This window comes from Zonotrichia albicollis, chromosome 4 (assembly GCF_047830755.1).
Source record: "Zonotrichia albicollis isolate bZonAlb1 chromosome 4, bZonAlb1.hap1, whole genome shotgun sequence".
NCBI lineage: Eukaryota > Metazoa > Chordata > Aves > Passeriformes > Passerellidae > Zonotrichia > Zonotrichia albicollis.
Window position 1 is genome coordinate 54,887,596 of NC_133822.1, and position 18,781 is coordinate 54,906,376.

The window sequence follows — 18,781 nt, forward strand, 5'->3', positions numbered from 1 at the left end:
GATATATATGTGGATATAAAAATGGGTATGCAAATGGATATATTTAAAAGGGGCGATTGCAACTTGCCAGTGTATAGGCAGAGGCATTTTCAGAAACTGGAGGATTTTGCAACAGAAAGTGGAAAACTACAGGAAATAAGCTAAGCAAAGCTGAAGCAGCATGATCCCCATGTACTGCTATGTGTATGATAAACAGTTCTCATTGATAATTACTACACCATAAGAGATCTTCCCAATATATACAGATTTAGTAGTTCAAGGATGTATCTGCTGCCCTGTAAATTTCCCCCCATGGTTAGAGAGATCATATTCTAGCTATTTTATTGCTTACTGAAAGGAATGACCCAAGTGAGGTAGATTTCTGATTGTCTAACAGTCCATCACAGTCAGTCTTGGCAGCTAATAGTTTCCACCTCTTAGACACTGTAATAAGGTTACAGGTAATTATATTTAAGTGTTCCTCTGCTCCTCTGCCAGATATCAGATGATAGATCTGTCTGTAAATGAAAATTATATCAGACAAGGGTTGCTGAGCTCACTAGGTAAGTATGGTGCAATTCACAGAAAGGTTTAGTCCTGGATGCTCTCTAAATGTGGAAGGAAATAATTATTTTCCAAATTGGAATAAGATGCAGTAATAATAGTAGTATTATGCAAATAACACAGTTTAGTTTCTATTTCCAGACAGATAATGTGCTTGCCATGTTCCTGAGTCTTTTACTACACCTGAAATATTATATAATTCATTATTGAGTGAAGACAAGAGCATTTGTTGTTTGGGCATTTGGTAATGTAAGCTCTGTCCAAGCAGAGTGCTAAAATCTCTAGAAAATGTTTCCATATATTATCAAAAACGATCTTTTAGCAAATAGAGAACATATTTATCAGCAAAATCCTTTAGAAACAGAAGTTTAAAGAAAATTCCTTATTGAAAATGGAGTTACATTTTTTGGAAAATGCATGATATATAAAAAAATCATAGAGGTACATCGATTGCATTTTCAAAATCTGCTTATTTGTATGCTTACTGAATATATAAGCACATGAACAGCAAAAAAGGAGAAAAAGTTAAATAAATATAAATATAAATATAAATATAAATATAAATATAAATATAAATATAAATATAAATATAAATATAAATATAAATATAAATATAAACATAAACATAAAATAAATATAAATATAAATATAAACAAAATATTATAAGTAAAAAGATTCTTTAGAAAATGGGGGTTACAGAGCAGTTGACATTGTGTCATTGATGAAATATGGTTGGATATTTTAAAATAAAATTATCTTGTTGCAATGCATATAGAAAGAGGAGATTTACCAGCATGGCAATCTGAGAGCAGAGAAATTTGCAGGCACAGATGGTGTGTACACACAGATTCACTGAATCTAATGAGAGAACAATCTCAGGGCAATGGTCATTAGGCAGCCTTTATACTAATTTTAAAGAGGAAATAATAGCTTGAATATTAGAAAAAAGCCCTAAGGAAAGCAGCTAAACAACACTCATATGTATAGTGATAACTTTATAAATTTAAAGATTACTTGTATAATTTGAGACACCATAGCTAGTTAAATTATATCTGAAATTACTTGTAAAAATTGTATTTTTCCCTGTTAAACTTTCTGATGTGGACATTTTGCTTTTTATGCAAAGCTTGACTGATGCCACCACCTGCTAGCTTGGGATCATTGTATCAGATGATTTCCTTCCACCACCTGCTGTATGGAATAGAGATGGAATCCAGCTGATGTTTTGACATTCTGGTGACAAGATCGTAACTGTTTCTGTAGCCTCTGTTTTAATCTAGGCATTTCCCTGGGTTATTCTGCTAATTTTAATTAGTTAAAAGTTCTGCAATTATTAATTAAAAATTTGGAGCCTGGTGACTCTGGTTTTAAGAATTACGCTTTTGTTATTTATAATTCAGGTTGGTTCCACATCCAAATACCAAAATTACTTTAGATCTTTTACCGTTTTTACTCAATTTGTTCTTGGTTTAGTATAGAGTTAATTACCAATAAAATGCCAAGCCATGGAAAATGGCAGAGTATCTGTAGTAACACCTCATTATGTACAAATTAGGATGTAGAATGTCCATGCCTTCTAGAAACAGAAAGAAGCAGTCATTCAGAAATGACCATTACTATTACTATTTTTGCCTGAACAGTTTCAAAGGAATGCAAGCATGACAGAACCATGTATAATTTCTCTCTGTGAGCCCTGATTTGACATGGCCAGTTTTAAAGAATGGCTAATTTCTAGGTAACTCACTATATACACTTACCTACAGTTTCTTGCTTTATAACAGCACTTTTCAGGAGGAAATGTGCATGTGAGAAAAGTACACATATTCCCCCCAGAGGTCTGACAACCACTTAAGTCCCTTTGAGGCCTCTAGGTTATTCTGTGTCTGAGGAACAGTCTTACAATTGTATTAAATACCAAATAAAAGTGCTCATTATTGCCTCAAAGTGTAATGTGAGAGCTTATCTTTATGCATGTGTGGGAGACATTAAGATTACAGAAGAACTAAGGGTTTCTCATCCTTTCGTAATAAATGCATTATTGAGTACAGAAGTTTAACACTTCTCTGGTTTTAGAAATGAAAATGCTTAAAAGAAGAGGGAATTAATCTTGGGAAGAAAAAGGAGGGAATGAAACTGTCTTGTTGCCTCAAATTCAAAGTACTTTTGTTTAAATTACTGTTATTTTAATATTGTCCATCTTGTGATTCTCCAGGGTCTGAAATCAAATGACCAAATGATTTTGCCTCAGTGTTTAGCAAACAGGGTCTGCAACACAACACCCTTTGCTTGGCAGGAAAGTCTTAGAGTTGTTAATAACAGTTATTTGAATTTTCTGGTAACATTAAACTTCGTGGCCTAGGTTACAGAAAACACACATTCTCTTTCAATACTGGTTTTAGACAAATACCTCTGTTTTGTACCTCTCACTGGCTGGAAGTCACCGTATGGGTCTTACATAAAGGGAAACAGTGGCATCTCAGGAAAGCACTGAAAACTTATTAAATCAGTTTTTAAAGCACTGAGGAAAGTATCCTTGTACTGCTATACTGAATTTCCACAACTTATAAATTACTCGGAGACCTGTCCATTCAGCAGTATGAACTTCAAATTTGTTCAGAACAGTAAGTATTCAAGACATACATTTTAGGTCCTGCTTGGCACTATATAAAGTTATTACTTTTTTTTTTCCAGTGGCTGAACCAATTTTTTTTTGTCCCTTTGTTCAAACTAAATATAAAATTTTTTGTCCTCAAAATGTTTGACCAGAGAACATAAAAGAATTGGAAAAGCTTTCAGCTTGATGCCACTCCTTTCAAGCTTGTGAAAAAAAAGTTTTGCCCAATAACTCTGACTTAGAGACCTCAAGAAGAATGATGTGGGATCCTTGCATTCATTTCTTTTGGTGTCTTAATGAGATATGAATCTATGCAACAGAAATCAAATCTAACTGCTACACACCATATATCTGTTACACAGATTTTCTGATAGTGAAATGCTGAGTTTTTAGTGTATGAGGAACATCATCAAGAAAATTAGCAACAAGCATGCCCAGTTTACTCTATTAAATAGTTAATGGAAAAACAAGATCAAATTTCCTTTGGAAGTATTAAACATAGATCTTCTCCTGAATGAATTCTGTAACTGCTGAATGGGATAAAACAACTCTCCTTAACTGTTTTTTGTAAATCTAAAACTAAAGTCAGATGACATAATCTTCTGAATTTGTATTTATTTTTCAGAATGACAATTTCCATTAACAATAGGGTAGTGATGTCCTATCTACACAAAAGAAATGGTGCAAATTTCAGCAATGTCAGCATTTTCAAGTTGGCTATCAGGAGATAATATTTCTGAATTACTAAAGATGGAAACACAACATAGCTCTTTACACACAGCTTTGTATTGCTTTGCCATGGAAGCCCTCATTCATCCATTGTCTTGGTGATCAGTTTGGTATTTTTCTTGTGAGTCTCCCAGCTGGGAAAAATAGTGTCTGAAGGAAGATAAAAATATCTGATATCTGAGAAAAACCCATAATGAAGGTGGTAGTTTCTGGTATGCTAATGAAGTGACCATCAGCTGGCAGAGAGCTGGCAACTCTTTTCCTAGAAGTTTCTTGCAATGCATGAAGAATATGCTCTCTCCAGGAAAGCCTATTAGCACTATGCATGATTTTCCTCTCCTTTTGCCTTCAGCAATTTCATAGTCAGTTATGAGTTCTAACACAGGAATAGTGTTCTAACAATGAATAACAATATTTGGTCCAGTATGATACTGTAATGATCCATGAATTTGTGATGTTCCCACATTTGTGTCATATGACTATAATGTCAGAACAGTGAAATTAACGCAAAACAAGCTCACATCTCCTTTTGAAACACAGCACTGGAATATGAGGATGTCTTATGTTGTGCTCTAAGTAATCCTTTCCATCATGCTATAGAACCACACCTAGCAGAGTGTTTGGAGTTCAGATCCCTCTGGATCTTCCTGGTCTTACTGCAGTTCACCACATGGACATATATTTTAAAGCAAATCTCTGGTTTTGAGGAGTCTAATTCCAGCTAAAGCCAGCATTTCTGACTGATACAGTGTACCACTGGACAAATGGGTTTGATTTAGCACAATTAAGAATAATTTCACTTGCTATTAATAATTTGATGCCCAATTTTATGACTGCTGTTAGTGTCTTGGAATGTTGAATTTATATTCTCTTGTAGACTAAATTTAGGTCTACAAGAGTGGGACTCTGAAAAAGGCTGGTAGCTAGGAGAGTGCTATGTGAGCCAAACTATCCTTGGCATAACTAAGAGCGTTGATATGAGAGATGAATTGGACCCTATGTCTCTTTACTTTGACTCCAGCCAGAGTAACAGCTGCAGTGTGCTTGTGACTTTAAAAAAAACAAAACACATGCTTTTTGGCAGTACATGCACATGCCTTTGCCTTCACACTACAGTAATTCTTATTTTTCTGAATTACTTGAATGGAATCACTTCTACATGTCAGGTTAGAAGTTTTTGGTTTTTTTCTTGTGGATGCTTCTCAAGGAGTTTGTGGTGACCTACCTTTGCCTCTCCTTGAAATTCTCCCACCCAATACAAAAGGTGCTCTGTATTGATGGAGCAAAAAGGTGGGGTGAGTCTTGGAGCAGGATTCCTGACCAAGGGTTAGCAGAAGGCACAATCAGTCTGCCTCTGTCTTGGATCACTGAGCCCCAGTACATCCTAGGTACTTGCTTGCACAATGCTAGGTGAGCCTCTAGGCTGTCCCTCTTGGGGAATTTGTGATGATATCAAAGTGCTTGTCTTCACTTGTTAACACAAAGAAATAATATTAATCAATCATAAGCTTCTTAAATTAGTTGTTATGACTGCCTAGTATATATCTGTTTGTGAATAATTCTTTTTACCAGTAAGCTAGTATTTAATAGACAGTGCTACAAAATATCTAATAAAAAAATTATTCAGGATCTCAATAAAACTAAGTGAGGCAAGTTTAAATTACATGGTATGGTATTGAGTACTTTTCACTCTCTGTGTAAACCTATATTTCACAGGATAAAACTTGACAAATTCACATTAAATAATATAAAAGCTAGGAAACTTCTGTCACTTTTGATTATGGAAAAAGTAAATTTAAAGACATTAACCTTAGAGTAAGTCACTGCTGTTGAAAAATTACTATAATGTGAATGCAGATAGCAGCAGAAATGTATACGTACTGTGGGGAAAAAACATTTTTTTCTCCAGTAGTATGTATCAAAATCACATGTCTGGTCATGCAGGCACAGCCCAGCTGCCAAGACCCAGAGAATACTGACTGACCCAGGCAGACAGCTCCCTCCACCAAGCCCAGATCCCGTGGCTCACTGCAGATGGAATTGTGGAGGAGGCACGGTGGGGCACAGATGGGAAGGGCCATGGCACAGGCAGGGAGCCAGGCTCACTGCAGGGCTCAGCGTCTGGACAAGGCCAGCCTGCTCCTGACAGCAGCAGCCTTGGTCCCAAGGGACTTGGGCCACTCTTGTTCCTGTGCTGGAGGTCAGGTGGCTCCATGGTATGTGTATATATATATATATATATATATATATATATACATACATATATATAAGTGTGAGATAAGTGGAGGAATAAGAGAAGAGATTGCAAACCGGGAATATTTGTGCAATGTGCTTAGTGTCCTGTCAAGAACAGTAACTAAGATCCTGAAAGTCCGATTTAAATTGTATTCCACAAAACAGAAAAATGTCAAGATATAATAATAAAGAAGTAACATGTATTATATTATATATGTACTTATAAAGTCTCCTTTATAAAATAAAATTTGTTCATCTTTTTTATTAACAATTTCACTTACTTGTGAAATGTTGTCTTTGCCTTTTCTGAATGACTGACATTTATAACTCTATTTTCCACTTCATGATTTTCAGCCAAAACCACTTATAAAAGACCACTTAAATAAAAAAATGGAGCCAAAACCAGGTGAAAGGATTTAAAAGCTAATCTGTGGTTCTAAGGAAGGAAATGTATTATTTTTTCAGTATGCATTTTTACAAATCCTACTGTTTTATCTGGTAAACCTAATCTACTGCAGAATTTTAAATGCACAAAGCAAATAATTTAACAATCATGACCTAATTGCAATTCATTTTGTCCATGAAATCCTAGAGAAACCCCAGGGAGGACAAGTTATTTCAGCAAGCACGGACTACCCTTCTATTTCATTGACTTGCAAAGTAACTGGTGCAACATACTCCAAACATATCAACTGAAAGAGATAAGGGAACAGAATAAATATTGTAAATAGATGGATTTATTTCAATAATGTAGGAGGCATTTTAGAGACAACTATTCAATAGCAAGCTTTAATGTCAATGCAGATTTAATGAAGTCAGAATACATTACATCTCTGAGGATTGCATTTGCAGATGCAAACTAGCATAGTTCTACTGCCTTAGCTGGAGCTTTGCCAGTATATAACTTCTAGCCTTGAAAAAATCTTACTAAATATTCTCAGTTGTGTCTCCTTTCTTCTTCTGTTTCTTTGTAGCTGAAGACTGTTTTCTCCTGATTTTCCCCTACATCTCTGTTCTTTCAATAGGTACTTTCCTTTCCTTTTCCCTCTCTACTTGAGTATTTTCAACTTTCTCCAAGAACCTTTTTTTAATTTTTTGTTTCACAGAATTATAGAATAACCTGGGCTGGAAAGATACTCTGGAGGTCACCTAGGTCAACCTCCAGCTCAAAATAGGACTAATTTAAAAGTTGATTCAGGTTGCTCAGGGCTTCCTGACCAGATGAATTTTGAGTATACAGAAGGATGGAGACTGCACCACCTCTCTGTGTCCTTGTTTCTGTACTTACCACTCTTTTTTTAAATTTAGTTTTAATATTTCTTTTTTTGCGGTCCTGCTTCTTTGAATAACTTTCGTAATTCTTCCTCTTCACTTCATCCTTATGCGTGTCTCTACCCTTCTACCTCTAACAGTTGTAGCAAACATACTATTACCATGATTTCTGAGTTTTCTGATGTATTTCTATTTCTTTGTGACAGAAACGTACCTCTTGCTTTGATATACAGGGTTATATTTGCTCCTCACAAGATTCAAAGTGATGCCATATGGGTGGAGGTCAAATGAATGACCGCAGCTTATTGCCCAAAGCCATTCAGGTAACATGAACACTGCTAGAAGTGCCCTAATCCCCTGCCCTATTGTCCTTTGCTCCCACACAGCTAACCCATCCTGCGTTTGAAAATCAGACTTGTGTCTAATACCTGTAGGGCTTCAGTAGTTTTTGAAGGAATAATGGCTGCTAAGTGTAAAAAGGTGCTCAACTGCGAGGCCTCACATTGCCTGAATTGCTAGATTCATGTTCAGAAATTTACTTTTTGTTTCAGTTGAAAATTTGGAAAAATAAAGTGCCTTAGCTGCCACTGAGTTTTGTCCATGTCACTGAGAGGAGCTACTGGAACATTTGTCAATCTAAATGAAGGTTGTCAATTTTAAATTGTTCTAAACAATCGCTCTTCAGAGAGAGATAGACCTTCACTGTTTACCGTAGAAGAGCTGGAGTTCCATTCTCACATGGAATACAGGGAAATTTAAACACAATGAAATGAGATTTAGGAGAAGTAATTTTATTGTTTTTAAAATATCTGCATTTGAAGCAAAAGTCTTTCCTAAAACACTAAATAATACATACATTGTTAAAAAAAATGAGTCCTATTTGTTTTGAAGTGGTCTACAACAAAGCTTTGTGCTCTAATTTGGATCACTGAACCTTTGACTTTCCTGGTGATTAGTGCTTCTGTTTATTTTTACAAAAAAAATTTTGAAAATAATAAACAAGTGAAACATCACATCTGAATCAGTAGGTATTTGCTTCTGTTTAATGAAGTAGTACATATTTGCTTCATCACTGACAACCATTTAAGTTGACTGGGAAGGAGATAACTTGCTGCACTCTGATAATTGCTTCAATGAGTAAGATCCAAGAAATGGGGAAATTCTAATTTGCTGGAGAAATCAGAGGCATGTACAACAATTGCTCCTCTCAATTTAATGTTTTACTATTGTTTGTACATTTTATGCCAATAAAATCAAAGCACTCAAACTTTGCTCTACTTTTGCTCTACTCTAGTTTGCCCATGTGTCTTCTGCAACAGGACATCTCAGGGTACTGAAATGAATCTTGCATCTTCATGCTTCTGTGGTGGGCAGAATGGACCTCTCTCCTCTCACCTTGTTTCCCATACCCAATACTCAGAAGTGGAGTTATGTTTAACTATCACGATCAGTCTTCTCTGGTGTATGCAGTTTAAAAGAAATACTTTGCAATACTTGCTTCTTGTTGGATTTCTTTGATATTTATGGTATTTGGAGACATAAGCTTTTTGTTTGCTTCTCTTTGCAGAACTGTTCAGATTACAAATATTTTTTATTTTCATATAACTTTGCTTCTCAGTGACCCCACAGAGAAAAAAGTTTAATATCCATCTGAGAGCTTCCGTCTTCTGAGTATTCAAGAAGAAACATGGTACTCACAACAAGACTCAATATTCTCAAGATTATGTTGGATGCCAATACACATTGGAATAATCCACGTATTCCTACTACAATCCTGGACTCTTGACAAGGAATATATGATTTTATTCTAGCAGGGAAGGGCTGTTTCAGTACTACATAGCTTCACTCAAGGCCTGATTAGCCCATTCCCTCATTTCAGGAAAAAAGTATTCAGGTAAAACGGATAATCCATGCACTCCATGCGAGGGATGCTGGGCTCCCTGAATGCTGGGACAAGCAGCTTTATGAAGACTTCGCCCAGACAGAACAACCGAAACAGGGGACGTGGAGCCCGAACAACTCCTGTCCGTCGACACCGTGGTGTCAGGCTCTGCCGGGACATCCCGTTCCTTGGAAGCAGCCTGGGGAAGCGGCATCCCCCGGAGCTGAGCGCAGGGGCAGGTGATGGGCGGGGGCTGCGGTTGATACTGAATCTGTGGGACACACACCGCTGGATCTCCCGGCACGGCCTCTGCCGCTCCCGGTGGGAATGCGGCGTTGCCAGGCTCCTCACAACTCCCTATTTTGGCTGGAGGGACACCTTTCGCGTGCGGTAACGCCGCCTGCAGCCGGGGCGGGGGGCGGCGGGACGGGGCCGAGACCCCGGGGCCGCCCCTGTCCAGGCCGCGGAGGGGGAGCTGCCCTCCGCCCCTGGGCGGCCCGTGTCCCGGGGGCGGGCCAGGCCCGTACCCGCCTGAGGTGCGGGATGGCCCCGCCTGAGGGCAGCGGGCATCTCCGCGCCGCCCCGCCGGCCGCGGGGGCAGCGGCACGGGAGGCGGAGGCAGGGACGGGAAGGGAAGGGCCGCCCTCGCCCACCCCGGCGGCGGAGAGCGAGCTGGGGGAGCGGAGGCGAGGGGCGGGAGGAGAGGGAGCGCGGGCGCGGGGCGGCTTCCCGCGGGCGTGTGCGGGGCCGCGGAGGCGGCGGGACGCGAGGAGGGGCGCGGGGCGCATGGAGGAGCCGGGGCCGGCCCGGGCGGCCGGCGAGCACTGAGGCGGCGGCGGCCCGGGGGCGCTGCGGGCACGGCCGCCGCGGAGCGAGTCATGCGGGGGGCGAGGCGGCTGGCGGCTCTGCTGTGCCCCCTCTCCCTGCTCGTCGCCGCGTCGTGGGGAGTCCGCTTCCACCCCGGACAAGGTAAGCGAGCGGCAGCAAAGGCGGCGAGCGGCCCGGGGGTCGTGGCCCTGCGGCGGGCGCCGTGCCCTCCGGGGCAGCCGCCGCTCCCCGGCGGGAGGGCGGGAGGAGGCAGCGCTGGCTCCCGGCGGCGGCGAGTGGCGGGGCCGGGCGGCCGCGGGTCTCGCCGGGCAGGCTGGCGGCAGTCCCCCGCCCCCGGCTGTCACCGGAGCCCGGGCTGGCGCCACGAGTGCCGTGCCAGCAGCCGTGCGGGTGCCGGCGGGGCGTTGTGCTGTGCTGCGGTGTCGGCTGAGCCTCCTGCCTTCTGTTACAGAGACCTTGGTGAAGCAGCTCTCCTCTTACGAAATCGTCACACCTGTCCGAGTGAATGAGTTTGGAGAAGTTTTCCCGCACACGCATCACTTCAGAAGGAGGAAAAGGAGCTTGGAGGCACCGCTGGAGCCCGCTGCTTTCCGAACACATTACCAGCTCAGAGCGTACGGGCAGGTCTTCCAGCTGAACCTGAGTGCTGATGCAGGATTCCTCGCTGCTCAGTACACGGTGGTGCACGTCGGGGCCCCGCAGAAACAGCCGTCCTCTGATTTGCGGCACTGTTTCTACCGCGGGCATGTCAATGCCCAGGAAACGCACATGGCTGTCTTCAGCATCTGTGGTGGTTTGGTAAGCATGTTGGTCACTGCTTCCTGTCTCCATTCATATTCTCCTCCCTGAAAGAAATGTAGTGGGATGCCTTTGCTGGAGAGCTAAGCTGGAAATTCTTGGGCATCATTCCAAGTAGTTGGTAATGCAATGTCTTGGCATCAGCAGTGTGCAGTCATGATGATACTTCTCTGGTGGGATGTACAAATGCCGCTTTCAAAGGATCTCTTGCTGGCCAGTAATGTAGTTGGTTGATGTAACTCCTGACACCAAGAGCGTTGTAACAGAGAGAAAAAGCATGCCCTAGAAACACAGTAAGCTATTGTCATGATAAAATGATGCTGTCAGTTGCATCAGTTATGTGTTTGTAGCTTAACAGATATTGTGGTTGTGGGGCAGGAGTAATGGTAGTTGAGATGGTGAGAGAAGAGCTAGTGTTGATCAGTTTCTTCCTCAGCTTTCAACAATGCTGTAAAGGTATGTTGTATACTAATAAGTGTGCAGCAGTGCTCTCTAAACACATTTCTGCTAAAAGGGAATAGGAAATTTCCTAACTTCAGTGGAAGTGCATCTGTGAAACCCTTCTTAAGAATTGTATTGACTAGACAAATCAAAACTGCAATGATATACATTTTGTGCTTATCCCTTGATAGCATTTATTATGTCTTCCAAAGTGATAAGGAGAAATAGCATCCCACAACTGTCTTTGAAAACAGTTGTACTGTGTTGCTAAATTTTATAGTTTTGTGCCTAGAAACACGAAGACTGATACCTTGTGCTTTGCCACATCACTTCTTATTGAAAGGCCAAGGACAAGTTGTGTGACAGACACGCTGTAGAAATACAGCATTGTAAATATTATTTGAATTGAAGTTGGCGTTGTTCCATTTTTTTGCAGTCACTCAGGAAACTAAAGGTGCAAGACTCCTATTTTTGGGACATCAAGAAAATCCAACTTCATACACTAGGCTCTTTCTAGTAGCCTACACAAAATAGAATGCAATTGGTTGGATGTATTTAGGACTGTGTGATGTGTATTAATAGAGGGTGATACACAGGATAGAAGAGAGAACCAGAAATAACTGCTATTTGAAAGAAGCACCTCTTTCTTGTGCTTCTTGGATATTTGGATATATACCATCTTGCCTTTGGGTTGAGGTGTGTGGACTTTGGTTAGTCCTTGGAAATTAGTGATGAAGCAAGCATTTGGAAACGGTAATTCTGTATTCATCCTAAGTTTTATCTATATATCTTGTTTTACAAATAACTGTCATTGGTTCTTGACTATCTTATCCAAAGCCCAATTCAAAACTATACCAAATATCTTAATAGGTTTACTAAGAGAGAGAGTAGTATGTTTACATGGAGAGGGAAAGATGAGGTATCACAAATATGGTTGGTTTTGGTTTATTTCTTTCATGTTTCATGTTTTAATAGATGCTCAAATGTCATGTCATTGAGAAGAGTGGCATACTTTTTACAGAAAAATATGAAAAGTTCTAATAATTTCTACTTTCAACAATCTTTGTTGCCTGTTTGAATTCTATTCCTGTAAACTGTTGCTTTGCATTACTTGAAGGAATCACGTACATTAAAAGTAACTTTTCATCAAAACCTGTACTTACTGCTGCTAAAAGTTGTCTCAATACCTTATTTATCAGTTCTCAAATTCTTAATCACAGGATCATCTTCTTGCCTGCAGCAGGCTGAATGTCTCACTACTTATTTCTCTCCCCCCTCTTCCTTACTGATACATTGCAGTATCATCTTGTATGTGTATGGTCAGAAATCCCTGAGTGCCTTTAAATTAGGCCTTTCCCTCTTCTAGATGAGCTGTGTGAACTTGTCACAGCAGCTTCCAGCTGTGCTTCATGTCCTCAGTCATTGCTGGCTCACAGAGTGCCTGGTCTGACCACCAGCAAAGACCTCGCTGTCTTGCTGCTCTCAGGGCTTTCCCTCACCTCTCATTTCACTTTCTGCCCAGGCAGATACAGCCTTGGAAGGAATGTAGCATAGCCAGGGTTGTGTCTGCTTTCCCCTCAGTGGTGATGGTTTTCAGAAGAGGAAGCAGAGCCTTCATGGATGCTGTTGCACTTCTGTGGGATGTGCCTATAGTTTTCCAAGGAGGGATTGTGTGGTGGGCACAGCCAGCTGGTTGGCTGTAACTGCATAGAGTGTCCTCCAACCTGACTCAGAACCTTCAAGCTAATGTTCTTCCTCATCCTCATGGATTCAAAGCAAATGTTTTCTGCCTTGTGCAACTGCCAAAGGAGAAAACTTTTTTGGAGTTTAGAGAAGAATGAATGTGAAAAGAGGGAACTACAGACCATGTGGAATTATCCTGTGAGATCTTGTCCTCCCTGAATACATTCCCTATTCCTAGATAGGACTATCCTCAAAAATTAGTAAAAAGATGTTTTTATCCTCAAAGCTTTTAAAATTTCATGGGTTTGTGCATTCAACAAATGCACCTGAAAAAATACATTAGTCAGTTATTACTCTTCTAATGATCAGTGCCGTGCTTCATGAGTGCATCCAAACATTTAAAGTCTGACTGCTGCTGAGGTCAGATACTATTTATTGGGAGCAAGAGGGTAGAAGCCAGGCTTGTGACTCAGTAGCCTTGCATTATATTTATTTTAGGTAAAGTCCTTTCTCTTTGTAGGATTTCTGAACTTGAGCTTAGTGTATGGAAGTTATGATACTGCTTTGAACTGTCTTCCAGCTTTGCATATATAAGAGAATTGCTTATATTTGACCAATGCTGTAAAAGCTAGGTAAGAGAAAATGACTTGTACTTGGTTATAAAGGCATAGGGAGTGTAACAATGGAATTTTATAAATTGCTCAGGATATGTGCCTGAGTCATGTGAAGTGAGACCAGGAACTTGTGTTCACTTTATCCTGTGTTCACTTTATCCTGCATTCATCGCAGCTTCAGTTCTCCTCAAGTTCCTTCTTTCTTTCCTTTCTTTGCATTCTCAGGTTGAGTGTGTTGTCCCCCTCCACCCTGATTTGCCATTTCCCCCTCCATTAAGCCTTTTCCTGTGTGTGCTAAGAGCACCTACAACCCAGAGTACACATGGAGCATTGCTTAATGGCTCCTGACACCCTGTCTGCAGTTTTGTTGCGTTACATTTCAGAGCATGCCCTGGGTTCAGGGTTGCAAATGGCACAGGCAGGTTAGAAGGTCAGCGGGGAGTCTGTAGTAATTGCAAGGAGGGAGAGTATAATTAGGGAACTTTGGGATCCATCAAAGGCAGAAGGTCATTTGGAGTGATGGCCTGGGTGCCTAGCTGAACATCTGATCACATACAGGCATATTACTTGCATCTTTGGAGTAATTTTTGAGATTTCATGCTGTATTTCACTTTATTTTCTGAAGTTCCATATTTTTTGCTTTTATTGCCTTAGTCAGTTATAGCTTCCTACAAACAGGGAATGGGATCTGCTGAGGATGTCCCTGGATGCCTGTAGACTAAATATACCTTTCAAAGGTTGGGCAGACAGCAAAATCAAAGAGGTAAATCCCCAAATAGTTAAAAATCATTTCACTTTTGAGAACATGTGATTCATGAGCTTAATGACAAATGCAAGCTAATATCAGTGAATGAAGTGTCTTATAAATGATGTTAACTCCCTTATTTTAACTAGAATGCACCTTCAGTTCCTAGCAGGACCCATCTAAAGAAAGGAACTTTTTTTGGTTGGCTTTTTTTTTTCATCATCCTAAATGAATGCTACAGAAATGGCTTATTTAGTCTGTTGAGAAACCTGGTATTTTTTTATCAGAGGTTAGGAGGGTGTTGGCTGATGCTGAGAACAGTTAAAATCAGTTTTTGTGAGCTAGAAGAATGCTTAAGTGCCAAAGGTGTTTTATGTGACTACTGTGAGACATGAAAAGGTAAGAAAGAAGGAAAAAATACATTCTTTTGGGTGTCTGGTCTCTTGTGTGTAGAGCAATTTCACATGCTCACTGGCTGGCAGTAGTTAGGAGTAGAAAAGTGCACATGAATCTCTTCTTGTGTGGATTTGCCTGCAGTCCAGGAAGACTGGGCCACTTTGTTCTAATGCAGCTTTGGAGCGTGACAAGTGTCTTAGCAGCTCAAGGGAGCCCTTTGGCAATGCTCCCTTACTGCACATCAGACTTACTTTAGTTTGGAGAAGGGCAGGAGTATGAACCTAAGTGTGGGTCTTCACAATCCTCAGCACAGGAGGTTGTGTTTATTTTTTATTAATCCGGGTCAGCGAATCACCTTTCTCAGAGGTTCTGAAAACAGCTCTGTCTGCTGCTATGGATTGGTAAAGTGGCTCCTTTTAGGGAAAAGTAAGCAGTCTTGGAATTTGTCTTAAAAAACTGTGATTTTTAATTGGTTAAAAAATCCAACAGTCCAAATCCCAAAAACTTGCTAGAAGCTACTGCTAGCATAGCCAGCATCCAGTTTCTTGTGCAGATCTAGTGCAGGTGACAAACCCCAGATATTTGCTCCCTGGTTTTGTGCTCCTTAGTACTAACAACCTCAGTGAGTGAAACTAAGTTGTTTTTTCCAAGAAACTTTAACACTTGTAACTAGAAAATGTGCTTACCTTGAAGTAATTTAATGCTTTAACTTCTAAGCTGTCACTTCAAAAAAGATACTTTCTAAATCTGGAATGCAGAATAGTTTCAGTATTCGGGTTACATTTATAATGCTGTAAATATCCATAAGGCACATACTGGATTTCATGGTTTTTTTATCTTAATATACTGATTCCATCATAAGCTAGGAAAACAATCCTATTAAAATGTCAGCTCAAGGCAATTGATTCTTGCTTGAGCAAACAAAGTCTTACTACTACTGGCTGGGTGATCTGAAGTCTTCCACGTGGTAGTTCTGGTTTCCTGTGTCATACATGTATATAAGGTGAGACTCTGGCTCTGGGTTTGCAAAACAGGAAGAGTTTCAGTGCTTCCATTATAATCCTGAGCATTTGCTCTGTCTCTGATCAGCACAAAGGGGTTTTAAGTAAAAGGTTTTACTTTGCAAGCTTAAGATAAAATCTTCTTTATTTTTGGCTTGTTGCAAAATAGTGAGACAATTTAGGTCCCCTCTACAGCTGTTTTAAAAACCTTGAATCTTCTCCAGTATGTTTTCCTCAGGCTCTTTGCATCTCAACTTTTCCTGGAAATGCTTCCACAGATGCTATACCTTCACACATAGGCCAGCACAGATCAGCAAATACAGGTGGTAATTGCAGTTATAAACTGAGAAGATATGTGGAGTTGCAGATTGTGCAGCTGAAGGTCTGTCACCGAAAATCTTTTATCTAAAGCAGTAGGACCTGAGTATGTGTCTACTTGTTCACCAGCAAAATTCTGCAGGAATTGTCCTCTCAACAGAGAGGATGTGCCTATGTAACATTTTATGTCAAGGTTGCTGAGCCATCACTGGGCTGCCTTCTGCCCATGTCCTGTATCTAGTGGCCTTTCCTTGGTGACTTCTTGAGCACATTCTTTGCCCATATGTTGGCCAGATAAATTGTTTTGATGGCTGTAGCTTGTTCTCAATTGCTGCTTTTATTGTTTGGATCTATATGACCCAGGTGAATTTGCTGGTATGCTCTGAGCTGCCTGAGGAACTTTGATTTACTTTTATCTGTTTATATATATACACAAACACATGTTCATTAAACTTTGAGGAAATACACAGAAGTTTCTGTGTCAGGGAAGGGCAGAGTACACAACATATGGCCCTTTGCTGTCACTAAACTAAATTACTGGTGTGCAAATAGGTGGGGGGGAGGGGTTGTGTGTGGGTTTTCTTTTTTTGTCTGAACTTAATGCTTCCAGTCCAGGAGGCAGTCAACATTCAGCTGTCATAGATCTCAGGAAACTTTGTTCTCTTGGGGAATAGATGGGCTTCCCATATGAGATAGTGTATCTGCAATAGTCTCAATTCTCATTCTGTTTCATACACACCCTCATGTAGAAAATGGCACAATTAAGATAGCAAAGCCAGACACTGAGAACAGTTAATATCTTCTGGGAATGCACATATTTACAGAAGTACTCAAGGTAGCTTACTGTGTGGCTGACTAGGGTGAAAATGTAACCATAGCTTGTGTGCTCTTGAGTGATAACTGCCTGTGATGGTGCTTATGAGTTCAAAAGGACTGTATGGAGCTATTCATCTCCCAGTGAGATAAAAAGGTGGTTCTGCATCTACTTAAAAACATCAAACTAGGAAGTTCTCTTTAAACAGAGATAAGTTGCAAGTGTAAATTTGCTTGACATTTTCTGAGACAGGAGAGATGATATGATGGAGTATCCTTCAAGATAAAGTGTATGGATCCTGTAGATCTGTGTTCTGTCAGAATACTTGGCTTGATGATAGTTGAGGTGTTAAAACTAAATCCTCTAAAACTCAAAAATAAAAGCCAACAACTTACTCCCTCCCAAAGTAACCCCCAAACAAGAAAGAAAAACCCTGTATGTATTTATACATTTTGTTTTGCCAATGTCAACAGGCATTGTATAACTGCTTTTCTGTAATGGAATCTCCATGTATATATCTATTAAAAAAAGTTATGCATATTTTTAGTTGGCTTGTCTAGCTTGTTCACTGTGAATTGTATATAAAGATAAAAATGAATAAATAAATGACCCTTCTTTCTTTCTTCCACTCCACTGAATCTTGTTTATTTCCATGAACCAATGCTCTTTTCTTGTGGCTTTGAGATTGTTTTTTTAACATTCTCTCAAGTTTTTTTGCTGTTTAGCCCCTCTGTTTTGGCTACAAATTTTATTTAGAAACTCCTGGTTATCATATGTTTATTGGTAAGGCAAGGTCTAAACATACAAATTGGTAAAATCCCTTTAAGCAGTTACATGGAACTTAAATTTCAATCTGGAATTAAGAAATTTTATCTAACTAAAGCTCAGGTGTCTTGGCAAACCAGGACACTTCCTGGTGAATGCCCCATCAATTATTTTAGTGGTGTGATTATGGTCAGCTCATGCAATCTTAACATCACAGAAATTGTAAGATGTAGTTAGATACCTATAACAAACTTCTTAGAATTTTATTCTCTAAGAACTTCAAACATAATGTTGCTTTCAATCACTTCTAAAATGTTTCCTACCAGAAAACATTTTTTGCTAGATATTTCTTCCCTGGTGAGGGAAAAAAAAATTATGATTTTATTACTATTTTCTTATTTCAATTATATTAGCTCTGATTTTAATACATTAGCTTGAACTGCTATCTCTTATTGTGTTTCTAGCTGAATTATCTTCTAGCAGAAATACTTTTTCCAGATGTTGACAGTGTACTATGATCTCTGTAATACTTTTTTCTTTAATTAAGCAATGTTTCTTAAGTCTTTCATCATAAAATATTGTAACAGCGAAGCAGGAAGAAAAAGGGGGAGGGATTCTTATATGATTGAAGAGCTTTGAATAATCAAAAGAGGAGGGATAGCAGAGGGGAAGAGAGCAGTATAAAAGGAAGGGATTTTGTAAATTACTTTGACTGTTAAAGTGCTCTTGCTATAGACTACTTACAGGTTTTCAAGTGAGTTAAGAAGCCATACTTTAAGGGCATGAGAAGTACTTGAGCACAGGAGTGGAGCTTACCTGGGACAGTCTGCCAGTTTAGAGTCAAGTTTTCCAGAGCTTCATTTGTTCTTTTAGAGTTTTGATGAAACAATTCCAATTGTGATGTTGAACATACTGATTCCTCATTTCTGAAATCTGCTATATATCCCTTATGTTTTCCATGTGTTCTGAAAACTTGGTAGACAAAGATGTAATTTGTATATGAGCATAGTACATTCTTTAACCATAATTTTGCAATATTTACTTCTATAACTGTTGCAATAGAGTTAATATTGGTTAAGACTATACAGCTTTAAGCCACTTTA

The 18,781-nt window shown here is 39.8% G+C and overlaps 1 protein-coding gene across 4 annotated transcripts in view; it reads left to right on the forward strand.

The window, feature by feature from the left end:
* Positions 1 to 10,003: 10,003 nt before the first annotated feature.
* The window catches only part of ADAMTS20 (ADAM metallopeptidase with thrombospondin type 1 motif 20), an 89,899-nt gene continuing 81,121 nt past the window's right edge, over positions 10,004 to 18,781 (forward strand). For all 4 annotated transcript variants that reach the window (XM_074539835.1, XM_074539834.1, XM_005480746.4 and 1 more), the window contains exons 1-2: positions 10,004 to 10,244; positions 10,555 to 10,901. In XM_074539835.1, the coding sequence (XP_074395936.1) occupies positions 10,154 to 10,244; positions 10,555 to 10,901 (438 nt within the window). In that variant the 5' untranslated portion in view covers positions 10,004 to 10,153. The remainder of the gene's footprint in view (positions 10,245 to 10,554; positions 10,902 to 18,781) is intronic.